Source organism: Caretta caretta, chromosome 1, assembly GCF_965140235.1.
Source record: "Caretta caretta isolate rCarCar2 chromosome 1, rCarCar1.hap1, whole genome shotgun sequence".
Taxonomy (NCBI): Eukaryota; Metazoa; Chordata; order Testudines; family Cheloniidae; genus Caretta; species Caretta caretta.
The window spans coordinates 117,668,938-117,689,049 of NC_134206.1; the positions used below are offsets into that span (position 1 = coordinate 117,668,938).

The following is a 20,112-nucleotide window of genomic DNA, read 5'->3' on the forward strand; positions in this document are numbered from 1 at the left end:
AAAATACTCCAGCAGTGGGTATGGGGTCCAGCAGTGGAGAAAGGCTCCAGCAGTTCCATGCCACAAGGAAAGACTCCAGGCAGCAGGGAAAATCTCTGACAGTGCCCCACGGCCAGAGCCTTTGCCCCACCACAGGGAAAAACTCTGGCAGCGGAGAAAGGCTCTGGCGGGGAGAGGTGCTTCACCGCAGCGAAAGGCTCTTGTAGTGCGGAGCTGCTAAAGGCTTTCCCACTGCCTCCCCTCTACCAGAGCCTTTCGCTGACATATGTAGCTACACGCCATAGTGTGGATATGGTGTGCTATTCAATGCGATGTGCAGCTACGCATACTCTACATGTCGCCGCCAGTGATGTGTAATGTAGATGTAGCCTAAAAGACCACCCAAAGCTCTGGAATGGAGACCATAATTAGAAGCTCTGCTCCTCAGGCACAATGGAACTTTCTGTTATAAAAATTTCAAGCTCATCAAGTTCAGGACATAGAACTTTCCTAGGGGCTGGTCTGAGACTGGGGAACAAACTCCCCCAGGAGCGAAGGACCATCCCAAACCTCACAGTCATCTGCTCCAAGTGCATGGTGCACTTCTTCAACCTGCCTTCTCTCACATACACGTTGAGCAGCCTGTACATGAAAAAAACAACCACCCCCAAAGTAACACCCTACCAAAACAAACCATTGCGCACACAATTCTCCCTTGAGGAGAGAATGCGAGTCACATCGCTTACTTCACTTCTGGAAGGTGCGCAGTGATGAGGGTGACATAAGAACCTGACTAGAAGAGCATAGAGGGAAAGGGCAGTCCTTTGGCTCTACAAGAACTGGCAGCTCAACCTTCAACTTCTTTTTTTAAGATCTTGAAGATTTTGTGTTTCCTGACTTGGTCCTGCACTAGCAGCAATAGTTTCTTTTCAAAAAGCGATAAAAAGAGTAGTTGAACACTGCTGATAAGAGAAACGGAGACTCGTGTCAGAGCTATGCCGCCCGCTGATCTGTGACTCAGATCTAGATCCTGGGGTCCTTCTGTGGTGCACGGCAGGCTGCTAAGCACATGGGCAAGTGGTTGCTTTGCATAGATTCAAGGCAGGTTAATCTCGCCACAAGGAAGGAGTGATTTGGCAGCGACATGCTCATGAACGCAGAATTGGATCCCCTACATGTCATTTTGAACCTCTCATTTACACTATACATGCAACACTCCACACTTACACTGAGCAGCATCCTATCCCTCAGAGCAGTGGTTGTCAACCAGGCGTCCGGGGCCCTCTGTGGGGACCACAAGCAGGTTTCAGGGGGTCCACCAAGCAGGGACAGTGTTAGGCTCGCTAGGGTCCAGGGCAGAAAGCCAAAGCCCCACAGCATGGGGCTGAAGCCTGGGGCCCTGAGCCCCACCACCCAGGGCTGACGCAAAGCCTGAGCAAAGTAGCTTCGTGGGAGGCCCTGTGGCATGGGGCCCCAGGCAATTACCCTGATTGCTACCCCCTAATGCTGGCCCCGGCTTTTATATGCAGAAAACCAGTTATTGTGGCACAAGTAGGCCTTGGGAGTTTTTATAGTATGTTGCGGGGGGGGTGGGGGGTGGGGGGGAGGGGCTCAGAAAGAAAAGGTTGAGAACCCCTACCTCAGAACACTAGACTCTGAGGGTGAAATCCTGACCCTAGCAAAGTCAATGGGAATTTTGCCAGGATTTTATCCTAAAGCTTCAAGATCAGATCTCCACAAGTCCACCAACAAAACTCTCCATATTATAGCTCGTGAATATACAGTTGTATAGTATATATACGTTGTATAGTTTGACCATGTCGGGTGGCAGTGGGAGGGATGGTACTTTTTTATTTTACTTTTGCCAACTGAAACAAACAACCACATATTTCTGATTCTTCAAACTGTATGAAAATTGAAAGGTACCTTACCCTTACAAGGCACTTTGAGCTGTAATGTCACCGTGAGCTTTACATGTTCTATTTCATTTAGTGCTACACATGTGAAATTCGACAGAAAATCCTCTTCCTTTACTTCCTCAATATTTAAAATGGACTCTCCATAGTATTCCCAGTCACGTCCCATAAAACTAGTAGAGAACGTTGTTACTGTTAGTTGTTAATGGATAGACACAGCTTGCAAAATATGAAAATTATTTCACATGATGCTTACAATTGACGGTCTTCACGAAACCTTGAAGTATCGAGATCTTCAGCTTTGATTTCATTAACCTCCCATGTAACAACGGCTATATTTTGCTTCCCAATCCCCAGAAGGGCTCTACAGCTAATGTCCACAGGAGAACCTAAACAAAAGTCAGTGGGAATTTTGTAAATAATCCTTGACACAAGCAAAATTCCAAAATAAGAGTTGTACTGACTTGCACCAAATAATGGAAGATGTGAATTAAAACTGATTTAATTATATCTGTGCAAGTTTGTGTTGGCAAGGCCGAAAATAAGGTTAACAAATCTTACACTTCATGGCATAAACTGGTAATGTGCAAGGGAGAGAGAGGAATTCTAACATTCCTGCAAATAGGGAATTATAGATTCATTATAGCAAAGAGTTTAGAATATTTTATTTCTTTAAGTAAATTAAAATGCTTGCAAAAGGTCTGTCTGATGTCCTGGAAAGGTGGACAGAACCACCTCGAACTAAAGGTCCATCCCCTTAATCAAGGGAGCAGCCACAGGAACTGGGATCAACTAAATCCAGGGGACAAATAATAGCGGGGTGGGGGAGCAGGAATAGGAGTGTAGATCATAGGTTTAAAACAAGGGAACCAAATGGGGACACTGAGCAGAGAACCCAGACAGAACCCGCTGCTCTGCACAAAAGGTGCTAAACTGACAACCTGGAAAAATGAAATCCTTTAGCACAGAAGTCAACGCAATCTATCCTCACACTCTGCCCAATGCACCCAAACTATGATTAGGAAGCAATATGTCTAGTAGTGAGATGAGAGCTCAGTTTACATGATCTTTCCTTGGCCTCTCTCCAAATAACCCACTAAATGGAAATAACTTTCTGTCACTATGGAAGTCTAGTAACCTCAAGGTGAAGAATTCTATCAATAATATTGTTATCAATCCCAAGTTAGGCAACCCACAGCAGAACATCATTTAAAAATTATTAAGATAAGAAGTTGATACATACCACACTCCACTTTTATTACAGCATTGTCTGTTGGATATTGAATTCGGGGAGGTATAGGTGAAGGGCATACTGAAATTAAGGTAAAAGGAAAGCAAGTGTTAGACAGCCTTACCACATTATCATTCTAGTTTGCCATGCTAACCTTTTAGCACTGCAGAAGAAGAAATGCAAGCTAACACCAGAACACCAGTGGTCCATATATTTACTAGAATTATCTGATTTTACTCCCAAGACAACATCCTTTGGAAAATCTGCATATTTGTATGAAATGCAAAGGTTGTTTATTAATTTGTGTTGCATTTTTACATCAATACTCATAAACAAGGGGAAAGAAGAAAGAATATCTTTCTAAAGCATGTTGCTTTAGCTAGTTGGTGGAGAAGAAAAATTAGTTATGCACTGTCATGTTTTCTCACCTGTTTACATCGCTCTTTAGTAACATTTAAATCTTTTTTAAAGACAGGATGGGGAATTCCCTCAGGCAGTTGAGCAAGGGACCATTGCCCATCACTTCAGCTTGGTAGATTCCTTTTCCTTGACCTATTAGCAGTGATGGCACTTGTCCTTTGGGGAAGCTGGCAATTCAGTAATAATGCTACTGACATATTTATAGGTCCACATTTTCCAGTGTGCGGGCACAACCTGTGCACAGCTGCATACCGCTGACTCCAGCTTTCACAGAGTTTAAGGCCAAAGATCATCTAGCCCAGGGGTGGCCAACCTGAGCCTGAGAAGGAGCCAGAATTTACCAATGTGCATTGCCAAAGAGCCACAGTAATAGGTCAGCAGCCCCACCACCCTATCAGCTTCCCCTACCTTCCCACTCTCAGAGCCTCCTGCCCACTGGCAGTCCTGCCAATCAATGCCTCCCCCTCCCTCCCCACACCTCTCAATCAGCTGTTTTGTGGTGTGCAGAAGGCTTTGGGAGGGAGGGAGAGAGGGCGGGAAGGGGTGCAGTGGGGGCAGGGCCTGTGGCAGAGCCAGGGGTTGAGCAGTGAGCATCCCCCGGCACATTGGAAAGTTGGCGCCTGTAGCTCCAGCCCCAGAGTCGGTGCCTATGCAAGGAGCAGCATGTTAACTTCTGAAGAGCTGCATGTGGCTCTGGAACCACAGGTTGGCCATGCTGATCTAGTCTGACCTCCTGTATATCACAGGCCACCAACGCCACCCAGCCACCCCTACACCAAGCCCAACAACGAGAATTAGATCAGCACACTAAGCCCTCAAGCAGTGGTTTAGCTACAATGATGCATGTGGTGCAGTCGTGCTAGGGCCCTTAAGGTTATGGGGGCCCATTACCTTAGGCACCATTGTAGTTATGCCACAGTCTACACATAGGCAGATTAGGCAGCTGACTACCAGCTGGTGGGGACTCTGAGGAGTAGTAAGCAGCCCCCAGCTGGGTCACTCGAGAAGCATTCCCACCTCCTCCCCATGGGCTCCCCATCCCCAGAGTGGGTAAGATTGCAGCTGTGGCCATGGCTCAGATGCTGAGCAGCTTGGAGCTAATCCTGGTGGCACTGCGAGCACTGCTGAAGCTTCACATTGCACCCTGTCCACACCTGCTGCTCAGTGCCCATCCCCCGTAGGGTCTGCTGCCCCGGCAGAGGCCACAGTGGTGGCTACTTCAACAGTGAGGAGCTCAACCGGGAAGGTATGGGAGAGCAGACTGGAGGTTGCTGGGGGCCAGGCAGAGGGTGCAGGCTGGGATGGGAGCGGGGTGTGGAGGTTCCCACTGTGGATGAGCTGAGCAGGCCCAGGGGAAGGGTTTCAGGGGATGGGGCACCCCTGCCTCAGGGGGTGGAGGCTGAGGAGGCTGGGGAAGAGATTTCAGGGGGGAGATGAGGAGCGAGCCCTGATGAGAATTAATCGGTTTTCACTGTTAGAATGTGTGTTTCTCCTAACTAGTCTAAATTCACTGGTGCACTCCAGCTCCTGTGCAACATTTTGACAATGGAAAACCATCATCAACCTGGTTTGATCAGCCAGCTAAACTGGGTTTCTGGAGCAGCCCGAAAGTAGCTGAAGCATACCAGTAAATCTTGCCCCATCTGGGATAGAATCAAACCTTATCTGACTAGTGAGTATATTTTAGAAGTCCACAGAAGATGTTACAGATATTGGTGGAAGATGGCTTTTTATCAAGGTCAGGTAACATTTTTATTGTATGGAAACAGCTTTACCTTAAGGGCCTTACTTAGACAGTAATGGAAAATGAAGTAGGAATCGTGAACTTTGAAAAGTGCTGAAGAGGCAGTTGTTGTTATACTAGGCTTTGGTTTTCTGACTGAATGGCAGCATGGATCCTGGTGTTTGGTTTCTGGGACGCAGAGACCACATTTTCAGGAGTGGTCTGGAAATTGGTGATAACACTTACTTACATTTAATGCACAGCTATGTGATTGGCAAATGCAAAGCAAATGCTTTTCGTGTGCAAATTGCCAAGTGTTTCCTTGGCAAAATTGTGGGTGAAGGATTTGGGGCTTAATTCCCCATTGCATTCCTCCCCTTTGACAGAAGCATAATAACTCCATTCCTTTAGTTCCAGTAGAGATGCACCAGCTTGAATCTGGAGTAACACAATATTGACTAACGCTCTTGGGCTTTTTGACTAACTGCATGCCTGCTCTGGGTGTGGTTTGTTAGTTTAAATTTTGGCATATCAAAACTGAGTTATGTGTGGTTTATGTTGATACAATATGTGTATTTATTACTAATGTGGGAAGTCTGAGAATTGTTCTTGCACAGATCTTCCATTAGCCTCTATTTACTGGTAAAATGTTAGGTTTAAAATATAGGTGCTGTATCTTACGGTGACATCACACACAAGAACTACCAACATGAGATCATCTCTGCAGGGCTCCTGCACTATAAAATTTAGCACTGTACTACAAGTAAAAATTTTGTACAAATGTGTAAATAAAGTGTAGATAGCTTGCAAAAATGTGTAGACATAGTCTGCATATTGTGTTTGTGTATTTATGGATAAGTTGGATATGTTTTGATTTTCCAAGAAGATAAAAGTAAGCAAAATTTTAGATTGCAGAATTAGGAAGGGGTCCCTAATCTATTCTTGCACCGGGACCATCTGGGGCCTTGCTACGCCCAAAAGGATTGTGGGTATGTAGTGAATGTACCTGGAATGGTCCCTCAGAATAGGTGCTAACTACTTATGCTAAACAATCTGTTCCACCTTGCATTTTGCTGAAGCTGGGAGTACCTTTCCCAGACCTGAAGAAGAGCTCTGTGTGGCTCAAAAGCTGGTCTCTCTCACCAACAGAAGTTGGACCAATAAAATATTTTACCTTACCTACCTCGACTGTCTAAGTGATTGTGTGTCATAATCAGAAAACACGAGGGACTGAGGTGCACCAGTGCAGTTGCAGGGAGTTAGTTAAGTGAGATATGCCCGATGATCATTGCAAGTGAACCAGGCCTGGTGCTGGAGAAACAATCTGCCCATTTGTGCTGCCATGCTGACCTGGGGGAAAATTCTTTTCAGACCCTACATATAACAATCAGTTAGACCTTGAGCATGTGAGCAAGACCCACCAGCCAAGCACCTGAGAGAGGAGAGAATGCTTGGTACCATCTCAGAGCACCTGTCCTCCCTCTCCAGTGTCCCACCCTCAGCTGTGGCCGTCTCTTATGCTTCAGAGGAAGAAGGGGAAAAAAATCACGCCACATTCCAATGAGGATCAAAACCAAAACAAATTCAAAACCTCAAATGTGGCTGCAAAATGGAATTGTTGTCCAGTCAGCTCTGTCCTTGACCATGGTCACAACACTGGGCCCCCTTGATAAGACAGCAATCAAAAGTGTACCCCAAATTCCACTCCTGTCTCATGAGAGGCCCATACACTTTCAAAATAATGAAGTCTCATGCATCTACTAAATTCAAAACACATCCACAAAACTCAAAACGTTTCCCTCTGTTTATATTCATCACCTCAATCTTGTCTGAGCTGTCTGTCATATACTCACCAAACAGCAAAGGGGACAGAATGGAACCTTGTGGCACTCCACTGAGGGAACCAAGGAAGCAAGTTCTTGCCTCCAGAAACGAGCACAGCCAGAATAGCCCCAAGAACAGCAACTTTATCATCACATCCAACAGCCAATGTTGTCAGAGGCTGCTGCTGGGAGATTTAATGTGGTCAGAAAGCACAGTTCAGGGCCAAGGCAGTGTTGGTAGGCAAAGAGATTATTATGAGATGGAGCCCAACCTGGCTCTGTATCTCAACCTTCTCCACCCACAAAAATCTGTTGTAAGCAGCTGGTCACAAGCTTCATCATCAAGAAGCAACAAACTAGTGGAGAACTTTTTTCTCTTTAATGATACACACAAAATTCACTTTGTTGTAGCAAGGCAGGTAGTGATCCTTATCTTATTAAGCAGCAATATGACCATCTTACCTTTAATTATAAAGGGTCTTGTCGCTGATACATTATATACATTTGCATTGTGCGTGTAGGTAAAATGGCAAGTATAATATCCTTCATCAGTTTTTTGGGGATGTTTAATAAAAAGATACTTCTCTCCCATTAAATATTTTTCACGTGGTCCTTGGAGAGCTTTGCAGTCCTGAAAAATAAGACACTTTCATCACATGGCTGTACGTAACTTGGAATAATAATCTGATTTTCATTGATGTTGTTAGTGTTTTTATTTACCTTATACCACTTGACAATAGTAGCATTCTCATAATTGTCAATCGTAGGGCAAACAATTCTTCCAGAAGTTAACGTTCCGGTATCATTTGGATAACGTATCTGACTTGGGAAACAAATTCCTTGCTTGTGTGGATACACCATCACACTCACAGTGTACTGTTTCTTATAATTATAACTTAAAAAAATAAAAATAAAAACAGATCAGACACAGAGGGCTGTGGAATATTTCTAGGGATTAGCTAGAAATAACCTACAATTTCTACTGAATATTATTTTTGCTTTATACGTATGCACTTGATACTGTATTTCTCTTGCAGTTAAAAGATGTGGGGGAAATGGCCACATAAAAATAGCAATTGGTATATAAAAGTTTCAGGGATTCAAATGGATACCATGAAAACAAGTGAGATTATACAGATTGGGATTATAACTGTCCATCTAACTAAAACAGACATCTGTGCTTATTATAGCCTTAAAACTTGCATTTTTCAGTGTTCTGCTTACTAGCATGTAACACAAGTGTAGTTTCCCGAGTCCTCTTTTGATGTTGGCAGAAACCAAAGAAATCGCCCAGAGGAATGTATCCGTCCACCCTCTTCTGCAGGAATGAGCTGGTTACTTTGTGTGTGATACCATCTGACGGTCCTATTTTGACAGTCTTGGGGACATTTTACAACCAAAGCTTCGTCTTCCATTGCATGAACTGGAAAAGAAGAAAATAAAAAGTTCCCAATCCTGGCTGGAGAAAAAATACATGGCAAAACTATGGGTAAAATCCTAGCCCCATTAAAGTCAATAGGAGTTTAGACACTGACTTCAAAGGGGCCAGAATTTCACCCTGTGAGTATCCGATATTTTACACATTTTTAATCGGAAAATGCAATAAAATTTCAGAAGGAGTCGTGCTGTTGTATGATCATTAATGCATCATATCTTGAGACACTCTTCATGGAACAGTATGCTGAGGTATAATTTAGACCAGGTCTACATGCAAAACTGGACCTGTTTAACTAATTTTAAACCGAGTTAGTTAAACTGGTGCAACTTGGAGAGGGAGCCACTCCTATATCAGTTTATACCTGGCTTATGTTAGTTGCACCAGGTGGAAACTAAGCTGTTATAAACCAGGTTTAAGGTGATATAAGAGTAACCACACAGGGGGTTGCATCGGTTTAACTAAATCAGTTTTAAGTTGAATTAATGCAGTTTTCAGGTGTGGACTAGCTTTTAGTACATAAGTGCAAATCCAAAGTGACATACTCTTCTCATTAACATATGAGTATACAACATACCCATTGTTACAAATGCTTCACTTCAAGTTCAGATTGCATTTGCTAGTGCAACATGTTTCCTGTGAGCTAGAAAAAGGAATTTAGGCTGGATTTGGTATGAAACTAAATTACCAGAGCACATTATAGTGGACAATAGGATTGCTTTATGGTTTTAGTTAATTGATTAGCAGCTCCATGAAGTAACAAACATATAAGGACACTGATTCTTACTCTCATAGTTAAACTATGGAACACTGGCAACAGCAGACTTTCTGGAGTCAGCACAGGGGTTAATTTAGTCCTATTCAATTTTTAATTCCTTCTAAATTTTTCTTTTCATGAATGATGTAATAAGTTATTTATAGAACTAATAAGCACTACGTGAGACAGAGGGAAGTCCAGAATTAAACCAGAATCAAATAGTCAAAAGTAAGGTCAGGAATTGTTCATCGGAAAATTCAGTGAAATTGAAAATTTTTGTGGCAATATATTGGTTTTCAGGTTAAAATCCCTGCTCTGCCTGATTCAGAGCAGGGACTTAAACCTGTGGGGCAATCAGTTGGTTTGCGGTGTTCAGGAGGCAGGGGAGGGAGGGGAGAGGAGCAAGGACACGGTGTAAAGGGGAAGGAGGTGGGAGGGAGAAGAGGTGGGTTAAGGGTGGGGGTTTGGGGGGAAGGGGTAGAATGGGGGGGGGGCGAGGGTTGAGCCCCCGCCCCTGGTGCTTGCACAGTAGGGGAAGCTGCCGTTGCTGCTGCGCACCGTGCTTCTCCTAGCCTACGGCCCCTTCAGCCTCCTTGCCTGCCTCATTGTCTGCAGTGCCAGTGGGCTGTGCCTGTGTGGGGTAAGGCGGGGGCACCTCCCATTGCTTCATACTCAGCAATTATGATTGTAGTATTAAATTGTTTCTTTAAAATTGTTTAAAACTTATACCAGTATTAAATTGCTTGTTTAAAATTGTTTAAAATGTATATACTGCCTTTTGTCTGGCAAAAAAAAAATTTCCCTGAAACCTAACCCCCCTCCCCCATTTACATTAATTCTTATGGGGAAATTGGATTCGCTTAACATCTTTTCACTTAAAGTCGCATTTTTCAGGAACATAACGACAACGTTAAGTGAGGAGTTACTGTATTGTCATCTAGGTGCCTGTAAATACCACATAGGCAGGAGGTTCTAAAGGGAAACGTTTATACAGGGACCAGTAGAAGAAGGAAGATTGTATACACACCCCATCAGGGATACATGCCAAAAATGCAGAATGTTCTGGAAGTTCCAGGAAAGTAGGAGAATAAGAAAAAGAAACCAGAAGGACAGGAGAGGGGATACCAGAATCTGGTGGAGAGATGAAAAGAGGGGAAAATAGTGGGAGTGATTAGAGGAGAAATTGGGGAAGCAGGATAAAATGAGAAGTTAAGGAAAACAAATGGAGAAATTGAGACAGGAAATTGGGGAAAGACACTGCACCCAATTTTCAAACTAGAGTGGCGACTTCAATATTTGAATGCTCAGACTGGGCATAAAATCGTCATGAATAAATGTAGGATGGAAATTAGAGGGAGGAGGAGGAGAGATATTCTAGAAGAGTCTCCCGACAGTAGTACTGGGGGAAAACAACCTAACTAGATTTAGGATGAAGCTTGATGCACTTATGAATGGGATTATATGACAGGGTTGTCTGAGATATCAGAAGACTGGAGACCACCATGACCCAGGAGATCTCTTCCAGTCCTATGTCACAGTTTAGGTACATAGATACTGAAAATTGATTATTTAGTTGGCTGTGCACCAGTGTGAGCACCCAAATGCTGAAACAGCTGCTCTGAGATAGACACTCGGGTCTCAAAATTACATACACATTGGGGAAAAGAGAGATGAGAGAGAATTAGTGGGAGTGGGGGTTAGACAACCTGATGGAGGAGAGGGAAAACAAGAGAGGAGTCAAGAAAGAGAAGAGGTAGCCGGATGGAACTATGGAGAAAATCCCTCTGGCAGAAAAGACACTTACTGTCAGGCTAGAAATACTGCCTTCCCAAAAGCTACTTAAGGGAAGTGGTAAGTGTCAGGAGTATCAGGATGTAACAGCATTGCCTGGCCTAAGGAGGAACGCATTTAAAATGGAAGCATTTAAAAAGACAAAGGAGGAGGAGAAAGGTTATAAATAGGTTTGGAAGGATTAGCTTTTTATTGGTAAGTATCAGTGAATGTTGATCTCACCATATACACACAAACCAGCAAAAACTACTTCCATCAATAACAATTGAAATTTACAAAGTACGAAAAATGCTGCTTGAGAGTTTGATTTAAAGATGTTTACTTTGTATACATTCAGATGTGATGTTGAAAATTTGTATTTTAATGGTTAAAAGCTTTAACTTTTTGAAGATTAACATCTGCTGTCATTAAACAATTATGTGACCCCCACATAATTTCTCACAAATGTTAAAATTTAAATTGATAAAGATTGAAAAAATGCTTAAAAATAAACACTGAAATATCTGTCAAAAAAAAATTTAAATCAAATTCTGCCAAGCCTAGTTATAAAGGAGACTAGGGACTTGATCTAAACCCATTGAAGTCAAGGCAGCTTATCTTGGTGCAACTTTAAGCAGAATTTAGCTTTTAAATAAATTGAATTCATTTGTAAATTGGGATTGATATGTAAACCTACACATATGGAAACCTATAATCGGAAATGTGTTTTATATAGCTGCTTTCATATTCACACTGTCCGAATCAACATGCAATTCAGTGAGTTAGGTAGGAGAGATATGTAAGGTCTAAATAATATTACACTGGTAGATGGTGGCTGTAGAGACAATCCAGGAGCCCTTACTTGCGTGGTCACATTGAAGCAGAAGGGACTACTAACATAAATAAGGGTGGCGGGCCCGGCCTACGAAAGCGTGGCAGTCATGTTTGCATTTAGCCAATATCTCACACAGCAATGTGCATTAAAAATCACCTTTAATGAGAGAGGAAATATTAGCTAGGCCTCCAGTATATCAAAGCACTTAAACATATGCTTGACTTCAGTGAAACGTAACCATGTGCTTAGGTGATTTTGTTGAATGGGGGCCTAGAATACCAGTTATCCTTTCATAAAGCACCTTTACCTTCCACCTGCATAGCTACCAGAAGCAGACAAAGGAAGCTTAGGCCTTGTCTACGCTGCCATTTTACAGCACTGCAACTTTCTCGCTCAGGGGCGTGAGAAAACACCCCCCTGAGCGCTGCAAGTTTTAGCACTGTAAAGTGGCAGTGTAGACAGCGGCACTCCCAGTGCTGGGAGCTACTCTTCTTATGGGGGTGGGTTTTTTGTAGCGCTGGAAGAGCTCTCTCAGAGCGCTGGTGCCGCGACTACACAGCCATGTTAAAGCAGCACTTTAATGTTGCTAGTGAAGACCCTTAGTTTAATATCTCAGAGGCGGGCAGTGGTTGATGTATTTTAATAACCTGAGGTAATACTATCTGGGACTAATTTTAAACTGTGGTTGGTGGCTTGAACTAAGCCAGCTACTTTTAAGTAAAGTGTCCATTATTTGGGGACTTTCAAGCTATTTCTGTAGAAGAGACAGTCACATATTTGTAACATGAGACTTACATGATTCTGATGTCATGGAAGCTGAGAGGAAAGTAGATAGCAGGATCAAGTGCAGAAGGCCCATCACGGTTCTAAATCAAGAAATAAAAAGAAAGAGTGGGATTTTGCAGAGTGCTCTCTTACTGCATTCACAGTACTATCGCTGCAGTACAGATAAAGGTGCACATCGATTAAGAGATAACAGTACAGTGGGATGATAACTGAGTCATACGGGCTGCTGACTGTATAGTATGCTAGTTCTGCAGCATGATTTATAGCATTTGCCTCATAAACTAATACGAGAGTTAGATTATGTTGACGCTGCCATTACAGTGTTAGTTGCTCACAGCAGTGTTCCTAGCCTCTGTTTGCCAGAAGCTGGGAGTGGATGATGGGGGATGGATCACTCAGTGATTGCTTGTTCTGTTCATTCCCTCTGAAGCACCTGGCATTGGCCACAGTCAGAAGACAGGATACTGGGCTAGATGGACCTTTGGTCTGACCCAGGATGGCCGTTCTTATGTTTATGAAAAAATTATTCATTTTTGCTGATTTTTCCCGAGCTTGGTCTTTGCTAAAAGGTGAATTTGTTCCAAAAGTTTGAGCAAAAGCTGTTGAACAATTCTTGGCTTATGCAAGCATGAGAAATATCTCTGTATTCTAATGAAGGCCAAGATTGCACTCAACCCCATGCACAAATGCATAATAGCAGGTAAGGCATAAGAAGCCTCCAAATCTTGTGTTCCTCATGCAGGGTGGTGTCAGCCTCAACCCTTGCAATCACCTAAGCACAAGAACCGTGCAGGATTCGTGCCATTAATGACATTAAGGAAGCCAAAGAGGAGGTGAAGACATGGCCCAAACAGATGTGCAAGGAAGGGAGTGCACACTGCACCCTCTTAATGGGTGTAGCAGCAGACATACTCCCATTACATACAGTACCAGAAAGTTCTGGAGACTTCACAATGCCTGCTAGAATTCACACTGAGCAGCATGGCTCAGCACTTCCCCAGCAAAATACTTTATTAGGGAAAAAATGGTGTAATTGGTATTCGTTTATGGAGATTTGCAAATATAGCCTTTCCCTAGCTCAATCCACACACGGAGGGCATGGATCAGCATTTATGTCGCACTCCCCATCAGTGCCTGGCCCAGTGCAGGGAAGCTGATGATCCAACCAGTGGACCAAATTTAGTGATGAATCCTGGTCACGTGCTACCTGAGGCACATTGCACATACACTAGGAAGAAGAATCCAGACAACATCTCAGAAGACAGAATAAGTACAATCCAGCTAAACTAAGCAGCCGTAACAGTTTACCGTATTCAGCATTTCTGTTTTGTAAGAAAATTTGACATTTCATTTGAGATTTTTGAAATTTCCTACAAAACGGATGTGCCAAAAAAACCCTCTGTTTTGGAAAATTTAAAAACTTCATTTCAAAATAAAATTTTGCTTTCAACATTTACCTTGTATTTTATTTTTATTTTACCATTTTTTGTGACATATCCAGTAATAGTACTGCATAATATGACATGTCACAACAACTTCAAGTTATGTCATAATATAATTGGGAAGCCATATCTTGCATCTGTTGCAGATCAGTTTTCAAGAGAACCCTAATTCGGAGTGAATTACAACAACTGAGCTTGGAGATAAAGAAAGCATGAACGATACTGGAAAAGAGGTAAGTAACATACTGCATGTGTTAAGTACACTGTCTTTACTACCATGAGGCAAACTGAGGCAGCCGCCTCAGGTGCCAGACTGGGGTGGGGGTGGGGGAGCGCCACTAGGACCCAGAGTGTAGAAAATTGTGTCTGCTGCTGGTGCATATGTATTCTCTCTGCTCTAGATGCACAGAGATGGTGGAGTGCTGTGCTGGAGGAAGGAGGGCACAAAAGACAGAACAGGCAGGCAGGAGAAAAGGTGAGAGGGAATAACAGAAAGCAGCAGGAGCTGCAGGGAGAGAGAGAGAGGAGGAGGAGCCTCTTATGTACCTCTCTAGCACCCCCAGGAGCCTGGACTGATTTACACCAGCTTCTCAGGGAGCTTTCTGTTTCCTGCTGCTTCCCTGAACCCACTTGAGGAGTCAACTGAAGTAGTAGGAGCCAGTTAGGCCCTTAAGACGCTGATATCATCCCTCACTCAGGCCCTGCTACCAGCCTGCTTATTTGTCCCCTTCAATTGAGTGTTGAGCAGGGCCGGCTCCAGCGTTTTTGCCACCCCAAGTGGGGAAAAAAAAACAAAACCACCTTGCCACTGAACACGGAGGCGGAGCAATGGTGTGGCCGTCGAATTGCCGCTGAGCGCGAAACACACTGTAACGGAGCGGCAGCCAAATTCCTGCCGCTGCCGAGGGCGGATTGCCGTCCCAGAGCCCAACATCCTGCCACCCCTTTACATTTGCCGCCCCAAGCACCTGCTTGGTTCGCTGGTGTCTGGAGCCGGCCCTGGTGTTGAGAGCCACTATAGCTGGAACAGATCAGCAGTCATGAGTGAAAGAAGAAAACACTGCTCTGGGGCAGCATTCAGAAAAAGAAAGAAAGCAAAGGAAGCTTTTCTATCTAAGCAGGAAGGAGCTCTCCTGAGATACATAGACACAAATGTTCAGAGTGAGCCTTCCGGCCCCAGTGAGGATGTGAGTGGTGAGGAGATGCCTGATCTTCCAGTTAGTCAGAGTGCAGGTGACCTGGCAGCTACTGCAGCATCCATCTCTCCATCTCAAATGGATGTAAGCATGCACATTCCTGAAGAAAAGTGTAGATCAGAGAAGAGTGTGGTGGAAGTGCAAGAAACAGCTGCTCCTGAGTTTAGTTCCTTAAGTCTAGATGATCCAGGACTCTGGACCGACTTGAGCAGTAGCCTGAGGGACTTCCTTGTACTGCATGGGCCACAGCAAGTGAAAAACTTCATGTTCCCCAAAGACAATGAAAATAGACGTTTTCATCCAACACATTACTGGCGTGAAATCCCCAATGGTGACAAAGTGGAGAGGCCATGGCTTATGTACTCAAAAACCCAGAATGCTGCATACTGTTTTTGTTGCAGACTCTTCCAGTCTAATGTTCCAGCCACATTGGGTTCTACAGGAACAAAAGGACTGAAAAAATCTGGCTAGAAATCTGGCATGCCATGAGAAGGCAGCAAATCACCAGAGAGCATTCCAGAGCTGGAAAGAGCTTGAGATGAGATTAAGGTTAAAGGCCACCACAGATGATCAGCAATCTGCTTTCTAATAACTGCACATATTACCTGGATTAAGAAATTGTCCAAACTCAAACTCTCTTTCCAATTTCGGAGAGAGAGAGAGAGAGAGAGAGTATGTGTGGGAGAGAGAGAGTGACAAGAGGGTGATATGTGTGTGACAAGATGGTGATGTGTGTGTGTGCGTGCGTGTGCAGGCAAGCAAGCAACAAGAGGTTGATATGCCATAGGTAGAAGGTAGGGTTTGAAGCTTAATGGAAATTCATGAGCACTCACAACTCTCAATTTTTGAGAGGTAGCATAGGCCATTCACTAAAAAACTCTAAGCTTTCTTTTATATAAATTAAGGAATATTTGCCTTGCAAAAATTCTGTCTCTGGACACATAATGCTGTAACAGAAAAGAGTTAACGAGGACTTGGTCTACACTTCGAAGCTTTGCTGCCATAACTATGTTGGGTAGGAGTGTGAAAAAAAATCACTCACCCCACCAATACAGCTATACCAGCAAAACTCCTGGCGGGGGTGCAGTTATACTGATAGAATAGTGCTTTGTGAGCATAGCTAATATCATCTGAGCAGGTGGTGAAGTTCTGACAGCAAAAGATCTTCTTTTGCCAGCATATACTGCATCTACACTAGTGTCCTTTGCTGACATTACGATCCTGGCAAAGACTCTGTAGTGCAGACCAGTCCATAGGCTTGCTGCACTTCCTTGTTCACATTAAGAGTTTAACTTCAAAGCCCACTTCACACTAGTGGAACACGACTTGAATGCCAACATTATCCAAACAAAAGATAACCAAGCCAGAGTCAACAGGACTGAGAGGGGAGCGAAGGCACAACTCGCAGATGCCCTAATTTGTGCACTGGCCAGGACTTGGAACTGGCATATCACCAGCGTCAGGGGTCACATGGAACCAGATGTGACAACTAGATTGCAAAGGAGGCCCCTTGTTCCAAGGGTATTTCCTGGAGAGGCTTTTGGGTTTGTGATCAATTTGCACCAGCAGAGTGGGTGCAAAATAGTCGCATTGCACGGGTAAATTCTCCCCAAATAATTTTAGCCACTGTGTTGCTTCTTCACTGCACCGTATCACTACATTCATAAAACTCCTTGTATGTGCCTTGGCATCAGTTTTCAGCGGGATCTTGATTCATGTACAGCACATGTTGAGCTATAATTAGAGAAGTGTGTTTTTCAAACACACTTTTTTCAGGAATTCAAAAAAACAAAACTTGATTCTGCTTCCATTTTCCATTGAAGTCAATGGCAAATCTACAAATGACCTCAACAAAAGCTGGATCAGAGATTAGCACTGTTTAGACACACTGATGGACCTGGCAATATGGACCTGGTTCTCCAATACCTTATACCTTGTGCTATCATTTACAATCATGTAAAGTGTGAGAACAAAGCAGATGTAAAATGCTACCATTTTCATTTAGTAACATGTTACATCCACTGGGCACAAGTGTTTGCACAAAATACAAGGTGCGAGGAGACAGGCCCATGGTTCCAGAATGGCAAGAATGGGCAAATGACTCCTGTATCTTGGCTGAGGGACAGGGGCAGCCTGACTTTGGACCCTCAAACATTTGTGGAATCTCTTAAAATAGTGTGATGTAGGATTCAGGCTATGTGACAGTATTGTATATTTACAGAGGAATATGATCCCCCATCCCCAACTTTTGCAGATATATTTGGAACGTACAATATGTTTAAAGTAAAAACTACCTAACAGTTTCCTGGAAAACCACTTACTCAGTAGATTTATTTCCATAATATCCTGCCAAAAATGTCAATTTTCTAGATAAAATAGCTTTTCCTGTAATTCTCCAACAGCTTTACTGCAACTTTCCTTCGACCCTGATAATAAGTTCCGTGGTCTGAGGGAAGAGATATACCTTTCTGGGCTCAGTTCTCCAAACCTTTACCCATGTGAAGGAGACTTTGTATATCCAAAGTCTGAACACACAGGAATGCCTTCCAATGTCGTATATTTCTCTGAATAGATATGTCAGACCCTGTAAGGTGCCAAGTGGCAGCAGCTGTCTTTGATTTCACAGGCAGTGAGAGTGCTCAGGGTCTAGTTATTATATTATAAAGAATAGTTGTCTACCAAAGTAATTTTCCTCCCCCAAATACAGCTGTGTTAACAAACACAATTATCAGCTGTTTTCCAAACTTGCATATTGGCAATACATAACTGATATTATTTATAATATTGTTTACAAATATGACTAAACATAACATGCATACGCTTCACACTAGCAAAAACTGACAATTAATACTATAGTAATTTACTCATTCACAATGTTTTATGACGTTGATATAAAATGCCAGCTGATACCCATAATGTGAAGAAATCTTAGAAGCCTTCATAATGAGCACCCATTCATCTTTCAGATGTTATTTTCACACCTTTAGCAATACACAATGCTTTCACTCTGACAGCAAATGATGCTTTAAAATAATGAGCATAGCATTGGACTTAGTGCCAGGAATAGCTCTCAAGGGAATCAGTACCTTCCACATTAGTCAAAACTGTAACTGTATAGTTCAGCAAGCCCAACACTAAAATATAACAGTTTTTAATTATTGTGCTGTACATATTGCTGTACATAGTGTAGTAATGCAGTGTTTTGAAACAGGCAGGTATATCAACATGGAAAATACAGTGCTGCAAAACCCATTTGCACACAAGAAGCATCTTTCATATCTTTGAATTGTAAACAAATGTTCAGCTCAGGAAACTGAAGGAAAAATGTTAGTTTCAAACTGAACCTCCTTTCAAGGGAGGTCATTCATTTTAGTTCCAAAGTTACCTGTATTCTACACAAACTTGGAGTCCCTCACTTTTCTTTTACTCAACATTGTTTACATCACAAATAAAGAATCTTGTAAATGAGATTATACAATTATTCATGCTAAAGGAATGGATCCCACAGAATGTTCAGTTTCCTACATGAATTATTTTTTGTGTGCTCTTTATTTTGACTCTCCATCACACACTGAATTACATTTAAATTATAATATAGAAATTGAACCTACCAGTTGGACAATTCAGAATGGAGAGAATCAACTGAGTCTGTGTGTCTTGTCCTCCACTTTGATTCCTTTATTACAGCACATGCCAGAGATTAGTGGAAACTTTATAAACTTGCTTCTGCAATTCATGCCTGTAGGAACAAGATATGTAACCTCATTTCAAGGCACCTCCCACTGCATAGGGTTTATCACGTAGTAGACACAGAAATTGTTTTGGTAACCAGTGCCTATCAGATGTGGTCTCTGCTAACTAGAAATAAATATACTTCTTAAACAACACTGCATTCATTATTAATCACTATGTGCAACACTTAAATCAACTTTTTAGAGCCTTTGGATTATAATGTAATAAGCCTGCTGGCTAATTCCAGTGCACCCTTCCCCACAAACATCTGGCAGAAAAGGACAGAGCTGCACTTGGTCAATAAAAGGCATTGTATGATTCACTTTGATTAACAACCAAAAATAAGTGACAGATAAAGAACACTAGGGACCAAAAACATGAACTGAAAGAGGGTAGAGAGAGCACAGAAGAGGAACTTGAGAAAGACTGGCCAGGCAGCAAGGCCAAAGAAGTGACCAGAGCTGGAATAGCAGGAGCAGCTTTTTAGTGAGGGAAGCAGCCATGAGGTAGCCCCTTTAAAGGACTTCTTCAGGAATTATGCTGTACTTTTTCTCACTACCAAACAAACAATCCAACAATACAGGACGTGTATACACCAGAAAGCTTTGACATTGCAACCACTGCTGCAAAGCCCCAGTGTGGAAGTAACACACCATATGTACACTGCCATCATTACACCTGTTACCACCACTGCTGGCATTGTTACTCTTGCTCTGGACAAGGCTAACCATTGCACTGTCCACCATGGCACTCTGCATCATTGCACGGCTACTACAGGCAGTTAAGTGCTGGTGTAACAACTACAACTGAACAATTAGTCCTCCTAATCCAATCCCACAATGCTTCAGCCAACCCTTCAGTGACGGCTTTATAAGCTCAGATTACTGGCTCTGTCACTTGTCAAGCCACTCACTGACTGACTACAGGCAGCCCCAAGAGCAGCCAAAACAGTGGTCTGCTGGACTCATCTCTGCCTGCCTCCCTCCCATCAGCAAACCGTTCCATGCAGGCCTAAGCACAGCCAGCACAGGCCTTGGTTGCTCCCTGCTCTGCCAGGCAGCCTCTGA

The 20,112-nt window shown here is 43.1% G+C and overlaps 1 protein-coding gene across 1 annotated transcript in view; it reads right to left on the reverse strand.

Moving 5' to 3' along the window:
* The window catches only part of IL1RL1 (interleukin 1 receptor like 1), a 43,062-nt gene extending 24,025 nt beyond the window's left edge, over positions 1–19,037 (reverse strand). Inside the window, exons 1-8 of the mRNA XM_048857487.2 lie at positions 18,925–19,037; positions 12,685–12,755; positions 8,317–8,515; positions 7,813–7,987; positions 7,555–7,723; positions 3,139–3,207; positions 2,152–2,284; positions 1,911–2,068 (exon numbers count right to left, since the gene is read on the reverse strand). Coding sequence (XP_048713444.1) covers positions 1,911–2,068; positions 2,152–2,284; positions 3,139–3,207; positions 7,555–7,723; positions 7,813–7,987; positions 8,317–8,515; positions 12,685–12,748 — 967 coding nt within the window. The 5' untranslated portion in view covers positions 12,749–12,755; positions 18,925–19,037. The remainder of the gene's footprint in view (positions 1–1,910; positions 2,069–2,151; positions 2,285–3,138; positions 3,208–7,554; positions 7,724–7,812; positions 7,988–8,316; positions 8,516–12,684; positions 12,756–18,924) is intronic.
* Between the last annotated feature and the right edge of the window lie 1,075 nt (positions 19,038–20,112).